Raw genomic sequence first — 18,757 nt, forward strand, 5'->3', positions numbered from 1 at the left:
ACTCCACATTAATGAACATTATGAGCAGACCACAAGGATCCCCAGTTCTCCTGTTTCTCATTTCTCTCTGTCCTCCTGCAAACAGATATTAAGAAGTAGCTGTCTACACATGTATAAAACAGAATGCAATATGGGCAAAAAACCTTAAAAATAACCCCAGCAGCCATCAATGATGCAGACCTACTATGAAACAGGCAGTGTACCAGACCCTTGGCAAGACTTTTCTCCTTCAAATGTCACAACGACCCTGCAAGGGGGCTACTATTGTACTATTGTTCCCATTTGATGTCTGAGGAAATTCTAAAATGTTTAGTGACTTGTCCAAGGTCATACAACTTAGCAGTAAAAAAATCTCAATCTTTTTTATTTCTTTTTTTTTTTTTTTTTTTACAGAGACACAGAGAGAGTCAGAGAGAGGGATAGACAGGGACAGACAGATAGGAACGGAGAGATGAGAAGCATCAATCATTAGTTTTTCATTGCAGATTGTGACACCTTAGTTGTTCATTGATTGCTTTCTCATATGTGCCTTGACCGCGGGCCTTCAGCAGACTGAGTAACCCCTTGCTTGAGCCAGGGACCTTGGGTCCAAGCTGGTGAGCTTTGCTCAAACCAGATGAGCCCGTGCTCAAGCTGGCGACCTCGGGGTCTCGAACCTGGGTCCTCGGCAGTCCAGTCCGTATGCTCTATGCACTGCGCCACTGCCTAGTCAGGCGAAAATCTCAATCTTAACAGTGGTTCTAAAATGCACAGTATAACTTCTTTTCTTTCTTTCTTTTTTTTTTCTTTTTTTGCTAAATATTGCACTGCTTCATAAAAGAAACCTAGAAAAGAAGGCAGTTGAAAGGTCGCTGCAGAGGTCAAAGATGAAACAGGTGACTCTGGACAGTGTCCTCCTTACAGGAGGCATGGCGTCGGACAGCGAACCCTGAGTTTCTGAGTCCAGGAGGGCCTGAGGTCCAACTTGCCTTCCTGTGTGAATATCTTCTCCTCTAGCCTTCCAAGAAACTTCCTGAGCCTTAATTTTTAAAATCCTTTAGTATTCTCAACAGATTTCTCCCCACAACCAGATTCTGCTCGGTACCAGCTTCCTGGGCAGTCGTGGGAACCGCCTGCCTCTCTGGCTGTCAGCTTTCACACTTGTAAGCAATGGCAATAGCTAACGTTAGCTAATGATCATAACATTTACTGAGCACTTACTACATTCCAGGTACTGTTCCACGTGCTCTAAGAGTATTAACTCATGTCATCTTTGTAACAAAAGGCCTCATTTTACCAGGCCGCTGATGCACAGAAAAGGTAAGTTACTTGCATTCAAACAGACATTCTCACTCAGTGGTGCTCCAATATGAGTCTTTTTTGCCTCCCAGGGGACATTGGGCAATGTCTGGAGACATTTTTGGTTGTCACAACTTGGGGATGCTATTGGCATCTGATGGGTGGAGGCCCCGGGGTGCTGTTAAACACCCTACAACGCACAAGAGGGGCCCCATAGTAAAGAAGGATCCAAGTGCCAATCGTCCCAAGGCTGAGAAACCTGGTTCCAGGCGCAGAGCGCACGATCCCGCCTGCTCCTGCCTCCCAGTGGAAGTCGGGACGACTTGCTTCTCACAGGGATCATGAACAGGAGCATCAAGAGTACAGCACCTGGCGCGCACTTGCGGATAACTGGCCTTCCTGCTTGCTAACCTTCGGATCCTCTCTCCCAAGAAGAGTAGTAGTAGGGCCCGGAGACGTCCAGAGAACTACCTTCTGCTTTGCAGGGTGGCGGGAGAGCAGCGGAGTCCCAGTGTGCGCGGCGGCCTTTGTGTAGACAGCGTTTGCAGTCCATTATCCATCCTTGAGTTTCCTCGCGGGGCTGAATAACTGCTGTTTCTGTTTGTGTTTACAGTCGATTTGGGAATAAGGGTCAAGGAAGACACTGTGGCCACTTCTTCCCCCAAGACAATGGAGAGCAGCGCTGGCGCGGGTGCCGACCGACAGAATCTTGGGAAAGAGGCCAAGCCCGAGGCCCCAGCTGCTAAGTCGCGTTTTTTCCTGACACTCTCTCGGCCGGTACCAGGGCGTACCGGAGACCCAGCCGTGGATTCATCCACCACCCCAGTGAGGCTTGCTGTCAGCTCCAGCGGAGCTCCAGGGAACAAAGGACCGAGTGACAGCATGGCCCTTCCGCTGGCAGCTGCACAGGGGCATGACCCAGATAAAACCGCCGGCCAGACCCTCGCCTTCAAGCACGAAGGCTCCTCTGCCACTTGGGGACTAGCGCCTCTGCCACCTGAGTCAGGGGAAGCAGCCCCGTCCAAGCTTAAGGACCCCAGCTTTCTTGACAAACTCTTCAAACTGGACAAGGGACAGGAAAAGGCACTTGCTGGGAGCCAACAGGAAGCCAAGAGTGTGGAGCAACAGGACCAGGCCCACGACATTCCTGGATTGCCCAGGCGGTCCTATGATGTCCCTGCAGAGAGGGTAAGTGCTGACAAGGGACAATCTATTTTGTTCTCTATGCAAGCTGGGGGGGGGGGGGGGGACCCACTGGGGTAAGATGCTGAGCGTCCATAGGCTGCTCTGCAGTCACCCAGGGACCCTGACAAGGTATCAGACCCTGGACCCCTCTAGAACAAACAGCACATTGTAGCTCGTGACTCCCATATTTTGGTAAGCAGAAACATCTGTTGGCAAAACAATCACAGCTGTGGCATCTGTTTTATGTAAAAGACAAGAGGGGGCGAGTTACATATAGATGAATCTGTCCTTCCATTTATCAAAGGGGAAGCCGGACAGGTTGCATCTATGATCAATGCAGTCAGGAGGGAAAGGTATTAGGGGAATAAAATGGTTTCTCAAAGACTTACCTCCCCAGCCAGTCTCAGTCACTTGTCTCACACACGCTGTGTTTACGGACTTTCCTTGGAGCACATTTTATTTCTTATTGGATTGATCTTTCAACATCTTTTGCAGTAAAGGGTGGGTTTAAATAGCTTTTACAGCTTTGGGCAGACTCTTGTGTACTAATTATTTTCCAACAATCTGGAGTAATTCTTTGGTAAAAACCAGATTTTTTTTTAATCTTGTGTACTAATTATTTTCCAACAATCTGGAGTAATTCTTTGGTAAAAATCAGATTTTTTTTTTAAGAACTCATTTTTTTCTTGACACTCTCTCAGCTTGTACAAAGAGAGGCAAGTTCTTTTAATCTTAAAAAGCACGTTTGCTTTTAACCATGATAAAATTCATTTGTGTTCAGGGCAGAGAAACGAGCTCCTTGAATGAAGAAGTAAATAAAAATGAATACATTGTGTCTTCAGGCACTTGCTTCCTTAGGTGAATGGATTTTTTACATAACAGTCTTATTCAAACTTTGGGATAAAATCAAGTGCCACTAGTTGAGGTTAGAACCAGGAGGAAATTAGATGGGCTGAGTTGTTTATTATATGGTCTATCATGATATAGTCATGATAGTCTATCATGATTATCAATATATTTGTCTTAATAACAGCTACTTGCACTGCCAAGTTGCTAATAATAACAGTGGCTGCCATTTATTGTGCGTTTACAATGTGCTAGGCTCTGTTCTAGATACTGTACACATATTCTTCTCCTTAAAGAAAGTTAGTGTCACATTATTACTCTGTGGCTTTAATGCATGTAGGGTGGTGTGAAAAAGTATACCGTCAATATTAGATACCGGCTAAATATTCTGAATGGTTAAAACTGGGAAAAGATAATTAGGCTCATCTGTTTACATTCTTGCTGTCCCTGTAAAATTTGACTCCAAGAAATTTAATATTTAAATTTTCCTTCAAAGGTTTGAAAAATTGCCCTTCAAATGCCCACTTCCCCAAATGCACCAGTTCAAGAGCCAATTGAATTGCTTTCTGAAGAATTCAAAATATGTCTTTCAATGAATGCATCCAGGCATCAAATCTTTGCCTGTGACACTGCTAGGCATAGGTGAAGCCATGCCACAGTGATGGACAGGACAGAGCGTCCCTGTCCTCAGCGAGTATGCAGTCGAGCAGAGAAGAGGTACAAAAAACCCACAATGATTATGCAAGGTGCCAAGTGTTCTGCTGGGAGAGGCCATGTGTTAAAGAGAATACCCAGACATGGGAGAATTAGCCTCACTGGCCCAGGGTAGAGACCATCGCTGTATAGACCTATAGCAGAAAAGTACTTGTCTCAGGGCTATATACTGGTCATCACTATTCATGAATATTTGAGAAACTATATACTACTTTGTTTTTTTGTTGTTGTTTTTTTAATTTTTTAATTATTCTTTTTTTTTTTTTGGAGGGGGGAAGGGGCAGGAAGCATCAACTCCCATATGTGCCTTGACCAGGGAAGCCCAGGGATTTGAACCAGTGACCTCAGTGTTCCAGGCCAACACTTTCCACTGTGCCGCCACAGGCCAGGCTCTATGTACTATTCTGAGTGGTGAAACTCTGATTGAGCTCTCATTACTTACTGATCATGGGCTTCTAAGGCCATTCTGAAGTTGTGACTTATTGAATAGTCACATGTTTTTGCACATGGGCATCTGAAGTCAACCCATTGTCTGACTTAGGAAAAGATGGAGTTATTTGTGGGAAGACCCATCAGTGGACAGATGTCTAACGACTCGTTTTAATCCCCATCTTAATTAAGTGAACAGTTCATTACCTGATAACCACACATATCATAAAACACCAATGCATTCAACCCATTCCTATTTTAAGAAAAGTACAAGAGAGTGTTAGAGTTGTGCCTTATCAACTCAGCAGGTTTTTTTCCTTATTGAAGACTCTTAAAGAGAGCACCTTAGTCTGAGTGGAATGAGATTCAAAATGAAATTGGAGTCAAGAGGTAGGGGCTTATGCTGGAGACATGGCTGGTATCTAAGATAGGCAAGCCTATGGGCAATATTTTGAAGTTATAGTGACCTCTCAGAAGACCCCAAAATTGTTATCATACTTCGTCTTTCTTACTGAATGAGTTAGCTCCCTTAGAGCCACTAACAGAACTTGCACGTTTTTGTTACACTACCAATTTCCATTCTTTATTGGAATTTGAAATACTGAGTGCCCATTCTGCACGCTGCATATAAAACACAGACACGTTATGAAACGGCCATTCATTTTTTTTTCTTTAGTCTATGAACTTGTGGATATGCAACTACACATGTCTACAAAGATCTTTCACATGCACACTCACACACACACAAAAAAACAAACAGCCTTCTGATTGCTAAATATTCTCATCTGATTTCTGGCTGCACAGTTGTGTATGTAGAACAAAAACAACAACAAAAATATCAATTGTTCTATACGTGTAATGAGAGCATCTAGCCCTGAGAAAGTAACCAGAATAAAACCCTTCGATCAATGGCCTTCTTGGTGGGGGTAGCATATTATGTGTCAATGGCAGTCACTGTATTGATTCAGAGTTCTTGGAGTAAATTATGCCTTGGGCTTAGCCATGTCAGCTGTCCCTCTCTCCCACCCACACAAGCCACCCCCCCCCCAGCCCCTTACTGGATTGGAATGCCAACCACAAACCCACAGAGCTGTGAATGGGGAAAAAGATGCCACCATTTCATTCTGGGAGGGGGGGGACACACAAATCTTCTGTGTTTGCAGAACGACAGTCTGATTTTTGTGCCTTATAAAACTACATTCAGGGCGTAGCATAATTAAAACAAGGCCAGAATTCATGAACAAATGAAGCATTTACTACGTAGGCCAAAGAAAAGATAAATTATATGCCTGAGAGCTTTCACTGAGCTGTGATTCACACAAACCAACATGCTGGCAAGGATAAGATTTTTTTTTTTAATTTTTCTCTCCTCTCAACAACTGAACAAGAGCTATAAGATACGCATTGAAGATTCATCACACAAAAATTAAAAATGAAAATGTGGCCTTTACTGGGTTAAACACACACACGCTCAATTTTTGCTGCCAGCCAGACTTCCAGAAGTGTCTCTATGCTGGGGACGGGAGGAGGTGTCTCAAGTGTCACCAAGCACAGATTGGTGAGACTTCAACAGGAATAGTCCTTTTCCTTTTCAATGTTTAATTAAATTCTGCAATTGTTATTTAAATGCTATCCTTGTGCAAAACATTTAGAAGATAAATCATCATCCTCATCCTTCAAAGATCATATACCCTCAGTTAGAGGATTCATTTTTTTAAAGGAAGATTGTGCCAAGTGCATTGATCCGCACATTCGCTCCTACAGCAGATAGGAAGAGAAATACTCAGTGGTTTCACTCCCTGCTCTTATTTTCCATCTTGGACACACATCTCGCAGGCTTCTGTCCTCCACAATAAAATGCTCTTGTCAAAGTCGCCGCGGTGTAGCACGTGCCCCCACCCCTCCACGCAGCTGCCAAGTCAGGTGCACACGTCTGGTCCTTCCCCTCTGGACTTGCCGGGTACAGCTGACACCACGAGCCCGCCCTTCCTATTTGAAACTGTTCTCCTCACTTGGTTTCCAGGTCCTGCCACCTGCCTGCCTGCTGTTCCCATATCGCCTTTGCTAGGTCTTACCTTCTGAACCTTGGTGTTCCCCTGAGTTGAGCGTTTAGTGTCTTCTCTAACTCCCCTTACTTCCTTGGAAATCGCCCCCAGTCCCAAGGATTTAAACATAAGTATCTGCTGACAAGTCCTAAATGTATAGCTCCAGCCAAGATCTACCCCCAAAGTCCAGACTTAAATATCCAGCTGCCCCTTCCACATGTCTACCTGAATTTCTGCATCTCCATTTGAACGCTGACTGAGCATCACAACCTCCATGTGTCCAAAACAACAATCACAGCAGCAAATGTTTAACCCACAGGCTTCCTCATCTCAGGGAATGGCAACTCCGTCCTGCCCCTGTTACTTAGTATTGAATCAAGATCTTTGATAAAGTAGTCAATTAAAACAAGCATCGCAGTCAAGGAGCCTGGGTTTCAACTCTGCCTCTGTTGCCTACTGTCTGTGTGACCTTGTCCAAGTTACTGAACCTCTCAGCTTCCTTGCCTATAAAATGGGGGTAATAATAGTATCTGGCACACTCTCACATTATTCACACTTGTGAAAATTAAACAAATCATGTAAAGTACTTAACATAGACATATGGCATTTTGGAAAAAAAAAGAAAGAAACTTTAGCTATTATTAGAATATTGGTTTTTCTCCTCGTTATTCCACATTGTAGTCTTTTTATTCTTCCATCCCATAGTCCTCAACCAAAACTCACACAGGTAGCACAATTAAATCTAATTTGAAAGCTATCTAACCAAAGACATAAGTTTTAATTTGGGTTTTAAAAAGTACAGGAGTTGTAAAATTACTTTAGAACAGTGGAGTTAAATGCCTGCACTCATAAGACCCAGTTTCTTAGTCTGACATTTAAGGGTATTCGCAACCCAAAACCTTCCCTCTATTTTTCCAAGTGTATTTTCCACTATTTTCTTACATTTCTTTAATCAGGATAGCCAGCAAAAGACCTTGGCAGCTGCCTGCTGTTTCCCAGTATTTTCTCTGCCTATATTCCCCCTCTCTCTGTTTATCAAAAATTGACTTCACCTTCAAGTGCCAAGTTCATGTAGCTGACCAGATGCCTTCAGTCCTGGCTGGGTTCTGAGAACCTGAGGCCCTCTAGTATTTTTATATGTTAAATCGTAAGTCAAATCCTATGATAAAATCACTTTGAAAGAATAATCTTATTAAAACATCAAAACTTACATGGGGATTTCTGTATTTTGCAGCATTTTAGAGATGACGAAATCAAAGCCTCAGAAAAACCAAGTCACATATTCCAAGTTTCACAGCTAAAAAAGAATTCTCCAACGCCATACTTAACATGCTCAACCTCACGTTCTTACCAAGTATTTGAAACAGGTGCAATAAGGCTACAGCTAGACAAAATGGAATACTGTTAATTTGAGGAAGTGGTATTCAGAAATGTTTATAAGTAGAAAACTGGAAATACCAAGTTAATCTCACATTAAAAACAATTTTAAAAGAATCATCTAAATCCAACGTTGGAAGGCCATGTTTTTCTACCCCACTTTATATCAGGAAATCATTAAGTGATGAAACCAGTAGAGGCTGCTACAGTATAATTTATTTACACTTATCACAATAATTTTTTAACTTGACTATGACCCGCAGTAAGAAATGGATTTTACGTATTGACCAGATATGCATATATGTACATGAAACAAAAAATTCACAAAGTCATACTATTCTTACAGCCTGTAAAACATCAGCTGGTATTTCCTATTCTATTTTGTTTGATGTTAGTTTTGACCCATGAAATTATTTTCCAATCCATTGAGAGACACCATCTGAAGGTTGAAAATTTTTATTCTACCTTAATTATCTTTCATATATGGAGACAGTGATCTTGAGAGATATGACTGTTTCTTATGCAACGGGGTATTCCCCATGCCTAGCACACACTAGCGTGAAATACCATTTCTTAGCTGGCCCAAGAAGGGTAAAGATGATATATATCATGTTACAACTTTTCAAAGGATGTTCGAGCATATCGTTGCAATCTCATTATCAGCTCTGCCTACCACAACTTTAAATAGAAAATGATTTCAAAATATAGGTCTTTCACTTCAAAATATAGGTGCTTTCACTTAGATCATATACCTGTACCTTTCATTTGGTACTTTTAATTCAGGCTTTTAACCTGTTATTGGGTTAATCACGGTTGAAATATCAAGTGAACTGTATTTTGAAATAAGTTTGCAAAATAAGTTTTGAGATAACTGTCCCTTTGGTGTGATCCAGCCTGATTCACTCCTTCCAAGGTTATAAAAACAGCCCTAATGTATTGAGTGGTTACTAATTCACAGAGAAGTGAAGTAACTTGCATAGAATCATGTGGCTAGAAAGCCCACATGCTTAGCCTCTGTGCCTACCAGTTCAAAAACAGTTGAACCTTTTGAGACATCTAATATATATATGTGTGTGTGTGTGTGTGTGTGTGTGTGTGTGTGTGTGTGTGTGTGTGTGTGTGTGTATATATATATATATATATATGTTTAAAATTTCTGAAGCTAGTACTTACCAGACTGATACTCTGTGAAACATCAGTCCAGTGAGATCCAGGGCTCTGCCATGAAATAATTTTGGAAAATACCACTTGCTTTATTCACAATGGACTTGGGTCTCCGGAAGGCTCTGAGGAGTCCTGCAGCAAGCATGCCTGCCTCATTACGCTTAGCTGGCTGTATCTCAAACTCAGTTCTCCAGGTAACTGTTAGTTGTCCAACCAGTTGGGCATATATTCTTTGGAGCAGCTCTTCCAGGAAAGCCTAAGTTAGGCATGTAGACCAAAGTTGGAAAATGGCCTCTTGTAGGCTGCATCAAACCACAGATAAGTTTTATTTGATCTATACAGTACGTGAAATATTTTAATTAATTGATCATACTTTTACATTGGCAAAGTTGACAGTATTTTAAAATTAGGAGATGTCGATACAATTCCATATTCTGAAAAATGGGAAGTGTTATCCTATATTCCTAGATGGGATGTGACTTTGGACTACCCCTTAAGATGGGGCATTCACTCTCCTGCTCCACCGAATCCCCATCCCTCCATTGATTCCCAATGGGGCAGCCATGTCAGTTGTCCCATACAATAACACTTACCTTGTCATTTTCTTGTGGTAGAGTTGAGAGAAAATTAAAATATTGACTTCACAGATGTGTATTGCTTTCACAGCACTTATCACAATTTGAAGCTATTTAAGATGACCGTCTGGTTAAGAAACTATAAATCCAGCGTGAGAGTCTATCTGTTTGCAGGTGTTGAACAATAAATAGGAGACATCAACGCTTTTATTTATTCATCCAACAAACATCTGAGTGCATTCTTTGTGCCAGAAATAGTTTTAGGTTCTGGGATGATAAAACAACATACCTCATGGGAACTTTTATTCTATAAGCAATAAACAAGAAAATTAGTAAAAACACACAAACAGTGTCAGGGTATAAGAAAGGGCTATGAATGAAATAAGCAGAGTTTTGAGATAGAAGGTAGAGAGGAGGCTGATAATATTGGGTAGGGGGAAGCTCAGGAAGGAGTTTAGTCTAATCTGAACATTCAGGGGAAAGGATGTGATTTTCCCCCCTTTTCCGCACAATGCCAAACCATTCTTGGAAAGTCTGCCACCTAATTCTGCCAACATTCCAAACAGTTTTGTCACTGTTGGGAAATGTTTGTTAAACAGATGACGAATACATTCTAGGTTCTGGGTTATTAGCTTTTGTATTTTGAAGGGGTTTTTTTTGTTTAATATTGGATATTTTTCCTCTAATAAATGTGAAATGCAGTTATCATTACATGTTGGAACGAATCTTGGAACAGAAGACGCTTCCTCAAATCCCTTTTGTCCGCTGTGGCTTATCCCGGAGGTCATTCTCCATGCTCTGCACACACAGTAAATGTATGTTTCCATTTTACATCATACAAAGTGAACTTCGTTTAAGAGTGTGCCAACACACGTGTGCTTAGGAAGGTGTCCAATGTAATGACTGCTGCCAAAAAAAAAAAAAAAAAAAAAAAAGAGAGAGAGAGAGAGAAGAAAATAATATCTTCTCGCTTGATTCTCTAACCACCTTTTACTTGCCTTTGGAAATCAAATTGGTGAATTTCACCTATCGCTCAAGTGGAGAAGTTGTTGGGAGAGAAAATGAGAAACCCTTGTTTATTGGAAGCCAGTATGAATTGCTTTCTTTAACTGATTTTTTCCCCACCCTCCATCTATGACTACCATGAGCAACTGGTTTATTTAATCTTATGAGTATAACATCATAAAATCTCTGTCTCGGTAAACACCACAGGTTAATGAGGCCCACCCATAAAGGTGCTGTGTTAGACTTCTACCAAGATACCGGTGTTTAGTATCCTGAGGTCACATCTACAGAGCATCATAACAGGTGTTGATGTTATGATAGACACTGAAATCTTCATAGTAGATCATTGGTCCAGCCTAGTTCCATTCAGTTAGTATATAAGCAGATAAAGTGAACAGTGTTGCCTCTTTTGTTCCAAAAAGAGGAGGAACGATGGGTAAGTAGCATTTTTAGATGTGTCATTGCAGCTTAAATTCCCCTCTTAGAAAACATGGCAGAAGACAACAACAACAACAAAAAATCTATGTTTCACATTTCATTATTTTTATGTTATTTTTATTGCCCTCTGAAATCGCTGATAAATCTTACTCATCTACCTGGATCACCAGGAAGCATGTTTCACCCATGGCACTTGGGCAGCCTTCACCTTCCAGCCGTAAAACATGCATGCTTTTTCAATGAGCAAGTTGGCATCGAGGGATTGATTGAGAAAATGAGCAAAACGTCCTGCACAAGACTTTTTTAATTCCAGCTTTGCCAGAGAACAGCTGGAAAGACATAAACGTTCCAATAGGACAGCTTTTCTAATGATTAGGGTACACCCTTCCACTGGACATCAGAAACAAGGGTGACGTAGAAATGAAGCATGGACACGTGAAGGCAGTCATAATGTTAATCGGGAAGGGCAGGGTTCACAAAGGATTTACAGAATGGTCCCTTTTGGGTAAAAATGATGCCTGCCCCGCTGTCTACACACGTATTCATCTTTCCACCCAAAGGAGTGTAGAAGGAAAAATTGCAAATTGTCAGTAGTCGTTTCTTTCAATAGTGGGATAAAGGGTAAATTTTATAGTTTTTCTCTTTGCTCGTCTATATTTTGTCTTTTTTATAAAAGGAGAAAGTACAGCATACTGCCTAGCAAAGTGTTAAACAACCAAACAAAACAAAGAAAACATACAAACAAAAAAAACCCTACTACAACCTGGGTAATTTCCTTATTTCTCCACTGACCTGCTCTATGAGACTGGAGGCATCATGAGCTCATTAGAAATTGTAACAGGCAGCTAGTAACAGCTTCAACACGAGCTTATTTTATGCTTACAATAATTCCCGAACTGTGCAATCCAGGGCCTACCTGGCAAGTCCTTGTTCAGAAAAAAGACTGACTTTGAAAAACGCAGTTATAGCTAGTGGGCAGTGATATCCAATAGGATCAAAGAGAGAGATTTCGTAGCGGGTGGGCAGTCCTTAGAGCTCTCTCATAACCGGCGTTTCTTGTGGTTGCGTATTTGTGTCCATTCCTTTTTTTCTACCAGGGGTTAAAAAATGGGAATACATTTTCATCAGCTGATATGACTGGGGCAGGAATAGTGGAGAAAATAAAAATACAGAATTAGCTACAGTGATAGACCCCTCCTTAGGTGAATTTCAGGTTTGTAGTAAAGCAAAGTAAAATAATAATAATAATAATAGTAATAATAATAATTAATACCAATCTGCTTAGGAAATTTTTAAGTTCCACAAAACGGTTCTGGTAGACTTTGGTTTTAGAGGGAGGTCCTGCTTGTTTTTTTCATTTGCTTTCCTTTCGAGGCGAAGTGGAGGAGGCACAATCCATCTTCAAGAATGAACCAAATGTGGTTTTTCTTCCTAAATCTGGCAATGGCTCTGTGCAGGTGACGGTGCTCTCAGAAGAAGAAAAGCAAAGACGTAATGATTGTCTGGAGACCACTGTTGCCTAGCAAAGGGTGCCCTCTGTGCTGTTGGGGCATCCAGGAGGGAGAGGAAGCAGAGCTTTGCCTTTTATTTCAGGCAGCATGTGGCTCAAATTTCTAACAGATGGAAAGGAGTGGAGTAGTAATGGGTTTTCATACCGTTCAGCGTTTTTCAGAGACAAATTTTCCTGCGTTAAATGATACGTTAGGCGCTGATTTCTTGGTACAAGGATTCAAAATGAAACCAGCGATGTACAATCAATGGGGAACTCAAGATGGGGTAGACATTCACCACCAATTGTTCCAGACAAGGCTTTCCCAGCCTTGATCATCCTGTCTTGACTTATACTTTCACTCTGACAATGCAGACTTTGCTTAAAGGAGGGCTGAAATCCAGTTGACAATTCAGAATTGAAAGAAGGGGCCAGAAGTTCCATGTGGGTTTTATTAGAGACAATCAAATTATGATAAGGTGGCATTATTTTTCAACATGACAAATTGTAATCACTTAACTAGTGTTCCTGTCTGTTTGCCCTTTGAAGCCAACAGAAAATACAGGCTTCATCCACACAGATAAAAAAAAAACAAGCTGACACTGTGAACACCTGTAGGCTTCAAAGAAGTTTCCAGACATTTCCTGGAGAACGTATGTGCGTCCATCTAAAATTTCTGTTTGCTAAGAATGATCTGGAGGCCTGATGATAATCACAAAACCATATTTGCAGTTCAGACAAAGATCCCACAAACAAATCAAGGTTTGAGGCACAGGCCACGGACTGTGGGCCTTCGGCGGGGTCATCTTCCCAACCATGGGTGGCCTGGCCCTCGGGATACTTTTTAAAATTTGGAATTAGTTGCCCACATTTTGTTGGAATTGTAATTTTTAATGAAAATTTTTAAAAATTATAAAATGGTAGGCTTGTCTGCCAAGGCCACCCCAATAGATATTGTTTGTATTTTTAAATGTGTCCTTCGAGGGTCTCTTTGGGTATTCACAAGTAAATACAAGCTGAAGTTCTTTCTTTTTTTTTTCTTTTTACACAGAAGGTCCTATAACATACTCTGTTCTATTTTGTACTTTGTTTTAGATAACACTGCTTTCATTTTCTGTACAGAGAGAGCGCTAGTTTCCATAGCTATGCAGCTTCCTTATCTGCAACACTTGCATAGTTTTCTACTGAATGGATGTACCATCATTTATTTAACCAGGGCCTTGTTAATGACATGTGGCTAGTTTCCAAACATTTGCTATTGCTTCACTGCAATGAATAGCCTCGTGTATTTGTCATTCCACACATGTGTGAATTGAGGTTTATCATTAGCTCTTAAAAGTAAAATTTTAGCTGGGTAAAAGAATGTATTCTTTTCTCTTTGTGTGTGTGTGTGTGTGTGAAAGAGAGAGAGAGAGAGAGAAGAAGAACAAGACAGGGAAAGATAGGAAGGGATAGAGATGAGAAGCATCAATTCTTCATTGCTGTACCTTAGTTGTTCATTGATTGCTTTCTCATATGTGCTTTGATTGGGGGACACCAGCTGAGCCAGTGGCCCCTTGCTAAGCCAGTGACCTTAGGCTCAAACCAGTGACCTTGGGCTCCAAGCCAGCAAACTTTGGGCTCAAGCCAGTGACCTTCGGCTCAAGTTAGTGACCTTGGGCTCCAAGCCAGCGACCTTTGGGTTCAAGCCAGCGACCCCACTCTCAAGCTGGTGAGCCCACGCTCAAGCAGTTGCCCTCAGGGGTTTTAACCTGGGTCTTCCTCATCTCAGGCCAATGCTTTATCTACTGTGCCACCACCTGGTCAGGCAAGTATATTCTTTTCTTATATTTTGGTCAATAATGCCAAAATGTTGGCCCTTTATCAGCACTGACTTAACTTGCACTCTGATCAGTGTTGACTGAGTGAGTGACTGTCCCTCACCCCAGCCCCCCAATTGAATGTGTCCAAACATGGGGATGTCTTCACTTTCAGTCTTTCTTTTTATAACTTCTGGATTTTGAGTCAAAGTTACAAAAGCCTTCTCAATTCAAAATGATAAAAGATTTCCCCCCATGTTTTCTTTTACTATTGCTATTCATTTGCATTTTATCCTGGTATAGGGTTGAATTAAAACAAGAAGTGATTTTTTTTTCTGATGGCCACCCTGTTGTCCCTACATCGTGTATTTAAAAATCCTTCTCCCTTTGGATAGATATGAGGCATCATCTTTATTATACACCAACCTCCCATATGTTTTTAGGTGAGATGTGTTGTATATGGATGGTGACAAAAATGGGAAATAGATAGCAGGGAAAAGGAATAGAGAGAAAAGAAATTAAAATAGGAAATGCCTTAGTGAAAAGGTATATTTAAATACACATCTGAAGGAAGGGAGATGGGTTAGGTAATGCAGTATAGGACTTTTTTTTTTTTTTTTCATTTTTCCGAAGCTGGAAATGGGGAGGCAGTCAGACAGACTCCCGCATGCGCCCGACCAGGATCCACCCGGCATGCCCACCAGGGGGCGATGCTTTGCCCCTCTGGGGCTTCGCTCTGTTGCGTCCAGAGCCATTCTAGTGCCTGAGGCAGAGGCCACAGAGCCATCCCCAGCACCCGGGCCATCTTTGCTCCAATGGAGCCTTGGCTGCGGGAGGGGAAGAGAGAGACAGAGAGGAAAGAGAGGGTGAGGGGTGGAGAAGCAAATGGGCGCCTCTCCTGTGTGCCCTGGCCGGGAATTGAACCCGGGACTCCTGCACGCCAGGCCGACACTCTACCACTGAGCCAACCGGCCAGGGCTGCAGTATAGGACTTTAATACAACATTTTGCCGCAAATCGTTTGGATATGGGGTCAAATCCCAGCTTCACTCTATGACCATGGGCAAGTTCGTTATTCTTCTCACGTGTCAACTGACTGGTCAGTAAAAATAAAATTTCAGTGAAGTAGTTTTAAAATGAATTAAAAATGAGGCCCTGGCCAGGTGGCTCGGTAGATGAATTGGTACAGATAGCACCATCCTGTTTATATAAAATTTATTTACATTCATTCTTCTCCTAAGTAGTCAAAAGGTACGTATTTGTTGAATGCCTGCTGTGGGCCTCCCTGCCTTTGATATTAAAGAAGCAGCAGTGAGTAAAGTCGATGCAATCCCTGTCTTTGTCCAGCTTCTGGCCTAGTCGGGGTAGGAAGAAAGGGGCAGATACCGGGCAAATAAAGAAAAATGTTGTAATAGCTAAGATGGAAAAGTGCAAGGGACAATCTTAGAGGGGACAGTGAGGGGAGGTGGGGTGAAACTGATGACTTAAAGGGTGAATGGAAATTACCCACGGGCAGACGGAAGGGAAGAATGTTCCAGACAGAAAGGCTTGAGGTTGGAAGTAACTTGCAGTGTGTTTGAGAAACTCAAAGAAAGGTGGTCAGAGAGAATGGGGTGAAGGAGAGAGTGCCACACAGAGGCTGGAGATGTTGACATGGGCCAGACCATGTAAGGCATGAGAGACCCTGATTCCATGGGCCATAGGAAGCCTTTGGAGGGTGGTAAGGAGTAAGAGGGTGGTAAGGAGTAGGAGGGTGTGGTCTGCTAAGTCAATAATGGATTAGAGGTGCCAAGAGCCCAAGCAGATGGGGGTGGGGGAGTTTTGCAGTCATGGGGTGGAGGGATGGCCATAGTTTGATCCAAGGTCATAGGATGGGACAGATTCAGAATGCATCCTACCCGCCGGGTGAGTTAGAAGAGGTCAGTCCCTATAATGTCTTCCTGGCACCAATAAACAACTAGATCCTGAGAACATAATTATTATTTTAATAAATAAGGATTTTTTTTTAGTTGATATGATTCTCCATTGGGTAGATTATGAGAACTCAGATCTCTGGGGACATTGGACTAGGAGACCACAAAGACGGAGACCGTTGGCACCATACACAACCTCTTTGCAGAATTAAGAGAAAAGGGTTTTTGTTTGGAATGTAACGTGCATGGCTGTGTTTGTTACCCTCAGGCTCCACACAATGTCCCTCCAACTAACTGCAAATGCTGAATATGTTAGAAAGAGAGGGAGGGGGAGGAAGAGTGACTCTCATAAGCTCCTGATTGTTCTGCACACCCGTGGGCAGATGAAGTATGGCTGGAATTAGGGGGCAAGGGAGAATTAGGGGTGTGAAGCAAAAATATTACTTGGAGAGTCCACATTCAACAAGTTGCAACTGTGAAAACTCTGTTTTGCTCCTAGGACATAGTTGAAGGCAAAGAAAAGGGACAAGAAATTACAGCTGCAAGTTGCTCTCTCCCTGAAGAACTAGAGATTGCTAAAGAGAACCCCCAGACAACAGATATAACTGAGAATAATAATTCCGTCATGAGCTTCTTTAAAACACTGGTAAGTCATTTCCTTCCTTTTCCTCTGAATTCTATTGCTCAAAAGTTTTGTTATCCTGAGAATAATGCACACTTGAGTGTCATTGTTCCGAATGGGCTATCATCATGGTGCAGCTGGGACATTGGAGAACAGCGACAAGATGTGTTTTGCAAGGAAATTGTGTTATACCAGTCTTTCAATGAGGGAGGCTTCAGAAATGGGAGCCACAGGTGCCCAAACTCAGTAACATGAGCTGTGTTGTAATGGAACCTTATTGCCATTGGATGGTCATTGATCGTGAAAATAGTCGGAGAGTAGTTCCTTGAGTTATTATCCTATCATAGTGGTTTTGCCACTCAGGTGGCAAATAAAACTGTAGAAACCACTTTCTATCTTGTTCCAGCTCAGTCTACTATTTGAGTTGGATGGAAGCAGGGATCCACGTCTCACATTGCTTGCTCACCTCTGACTCCTCGGGGCAGAGCCCATGGCCTGGCACATGCCAGACACTCAAGAAAGGGCTGGTGAACAAAGTCAGCATTAAACAGACAGCTCCAGGTGTGTTTGGGCTATTTCCCAAAGCCAAGACTAACTTCAGAAGAAAACCCCCCCAAAAAGACAATAGAATCACCACAAACACCAACGGGCTGTGAATTTGTTTGGATTAGTGGCAAAATCAATGGAAAGTCTGTGGCCTTCCAGGAGTCAATTTTTGAATGTAGTTCAACTCTTGATGAATGTATGAGATCTGATGCATTTCATTATAAAACATTTTTTGTTAACTTTTGTATACTTAGGTATACTAGAAGTCTGTGGGTTTCTACTATACTAATAGGACTTCTGATGACATTCTTTACCTGAATAGTGAATTGGACTAACCTAAGAACTATGTATCTGTGTGAAATAAAATTGCTTTAAAGAGCTATAATTTTAACATTTGATTTTCTCAAACTTTTCAGGTTTCACCTAACAAAGCTGAAACCAAAAAAGATCTGGAAGACAGGGTAGGTAGTTTGAAGTGTGTTTTTGTTTGAGTTTGTGTACAGAATTGGATTTGAATTGGTGTCTGCTTCATTGTTTCTGGAACTTTTGTGTGTGTGTATATATGTATATGCACATATACACGTATTTAGCAATTTAATAGTGCTGTTAGATCTTCTTTAAAATGTTTCCTGTAGGTTAATGGTATTTTAATAAAAAAATTTTAGAGGGAAGCTTGAAATATATGCCAATTCTGACCAAATAATGTCACAATAACCAATTTCTTATATAGAATAAGAGCAGAATACTAATAATTATATATACATACCATCTTGGTCTTTTTAGTTGTGTGTAGAGAGACTTAGAGAAAAGAGTTAATATTTGCTTTTGGACGTGAGAAAGAGTTGAGACTCAATTTAAAGTAGAAGTAAAGGCTGCTGTATTTTTGGTTTTTAAAAAATAAGTTCTTTGATTTTCATGTCATTTGAAAATAATAAATCTCCACTGCTAAGGCAAATTATCTGATGAAATGGCACAGTCAGCAGTGGCCGCACCAAAGAAGGGACACGTAGAGGAGTCTGGATGAGCCTAGAGGGCCTGGGTGTTTTGTCATCCTGGAAATTCAGTCCATTCCTCTCAAAATAAATTGTTTGGAATGACTACCCTCTAGAGATGTTTTCCCTTTACACTTGACAGAACTGATTAGCTCTAGTGGGTCACGTGGTTTCAAGTTCACGGGACTCCTGAGGAAAGTTCAGCCTGGTGACAGCTAAGTGCCTTGCATCCTTCTTTTGAAAACCAAAAGTGCTTTGAAAGACACTGGGACCAATAAATGGCTTGGCCAGCCTGATACATCTGCTACCCATATTTAAAGGGGCTAAGTTGTGACAAGGAT

General features: G+C 41.7%; 1 protein-coding gene across 7 annotated transcripts in view; it reads left to right on the forward strand.

Annotated features, from left to right (window-relative positions):
* Nucleotides 1–18,757, forward strand: part of BCAS1 (brain enriched myelin associated protein 1) — a 74,287-nt gene that overhangs the window by 24,010 nt on the left and 31,520 nt on the right. For all 7 annotated transcript variants that reach the window (XM_066387457.1, XM_066387456.1, XM_066387454.1 and 4 more), the window contains 3 exons: nucleotides 1,892–2,466; nucleotides 16,756–16,902; nucleotides 17,841–17,885. In XM_066387457.1, coding sequence (XP_066243554.1) covers nucleotides 1,892–2,466; nucleotides 16,756–16,902; nucleotides 17,841–17,885 — 767 coding nt within the window. The remainder of the gene's footprint in view (nucleotides 1–1,891; nucleotides 2,467–16,755; nucleotides 16,903–17,840; nucleotides 17,886–18,757) is intronic.

Source organism: Saccopteryx leptura, chromosome 5, assembly GCF_036850995.1.
Source record: "Saccopteryx leptura isolate mSacLep1 chromosome 5, mSacLep1_pri_phased_curated, whole genome shotgun sequence".
In the NCBI taxonomy this organism is placed as follows: Eukaryota; Metazoa; Chordata; class Mammalia; order Chiroptera; family Emballonuridae; genus Saccopteryx; species Saccopteryx leptura.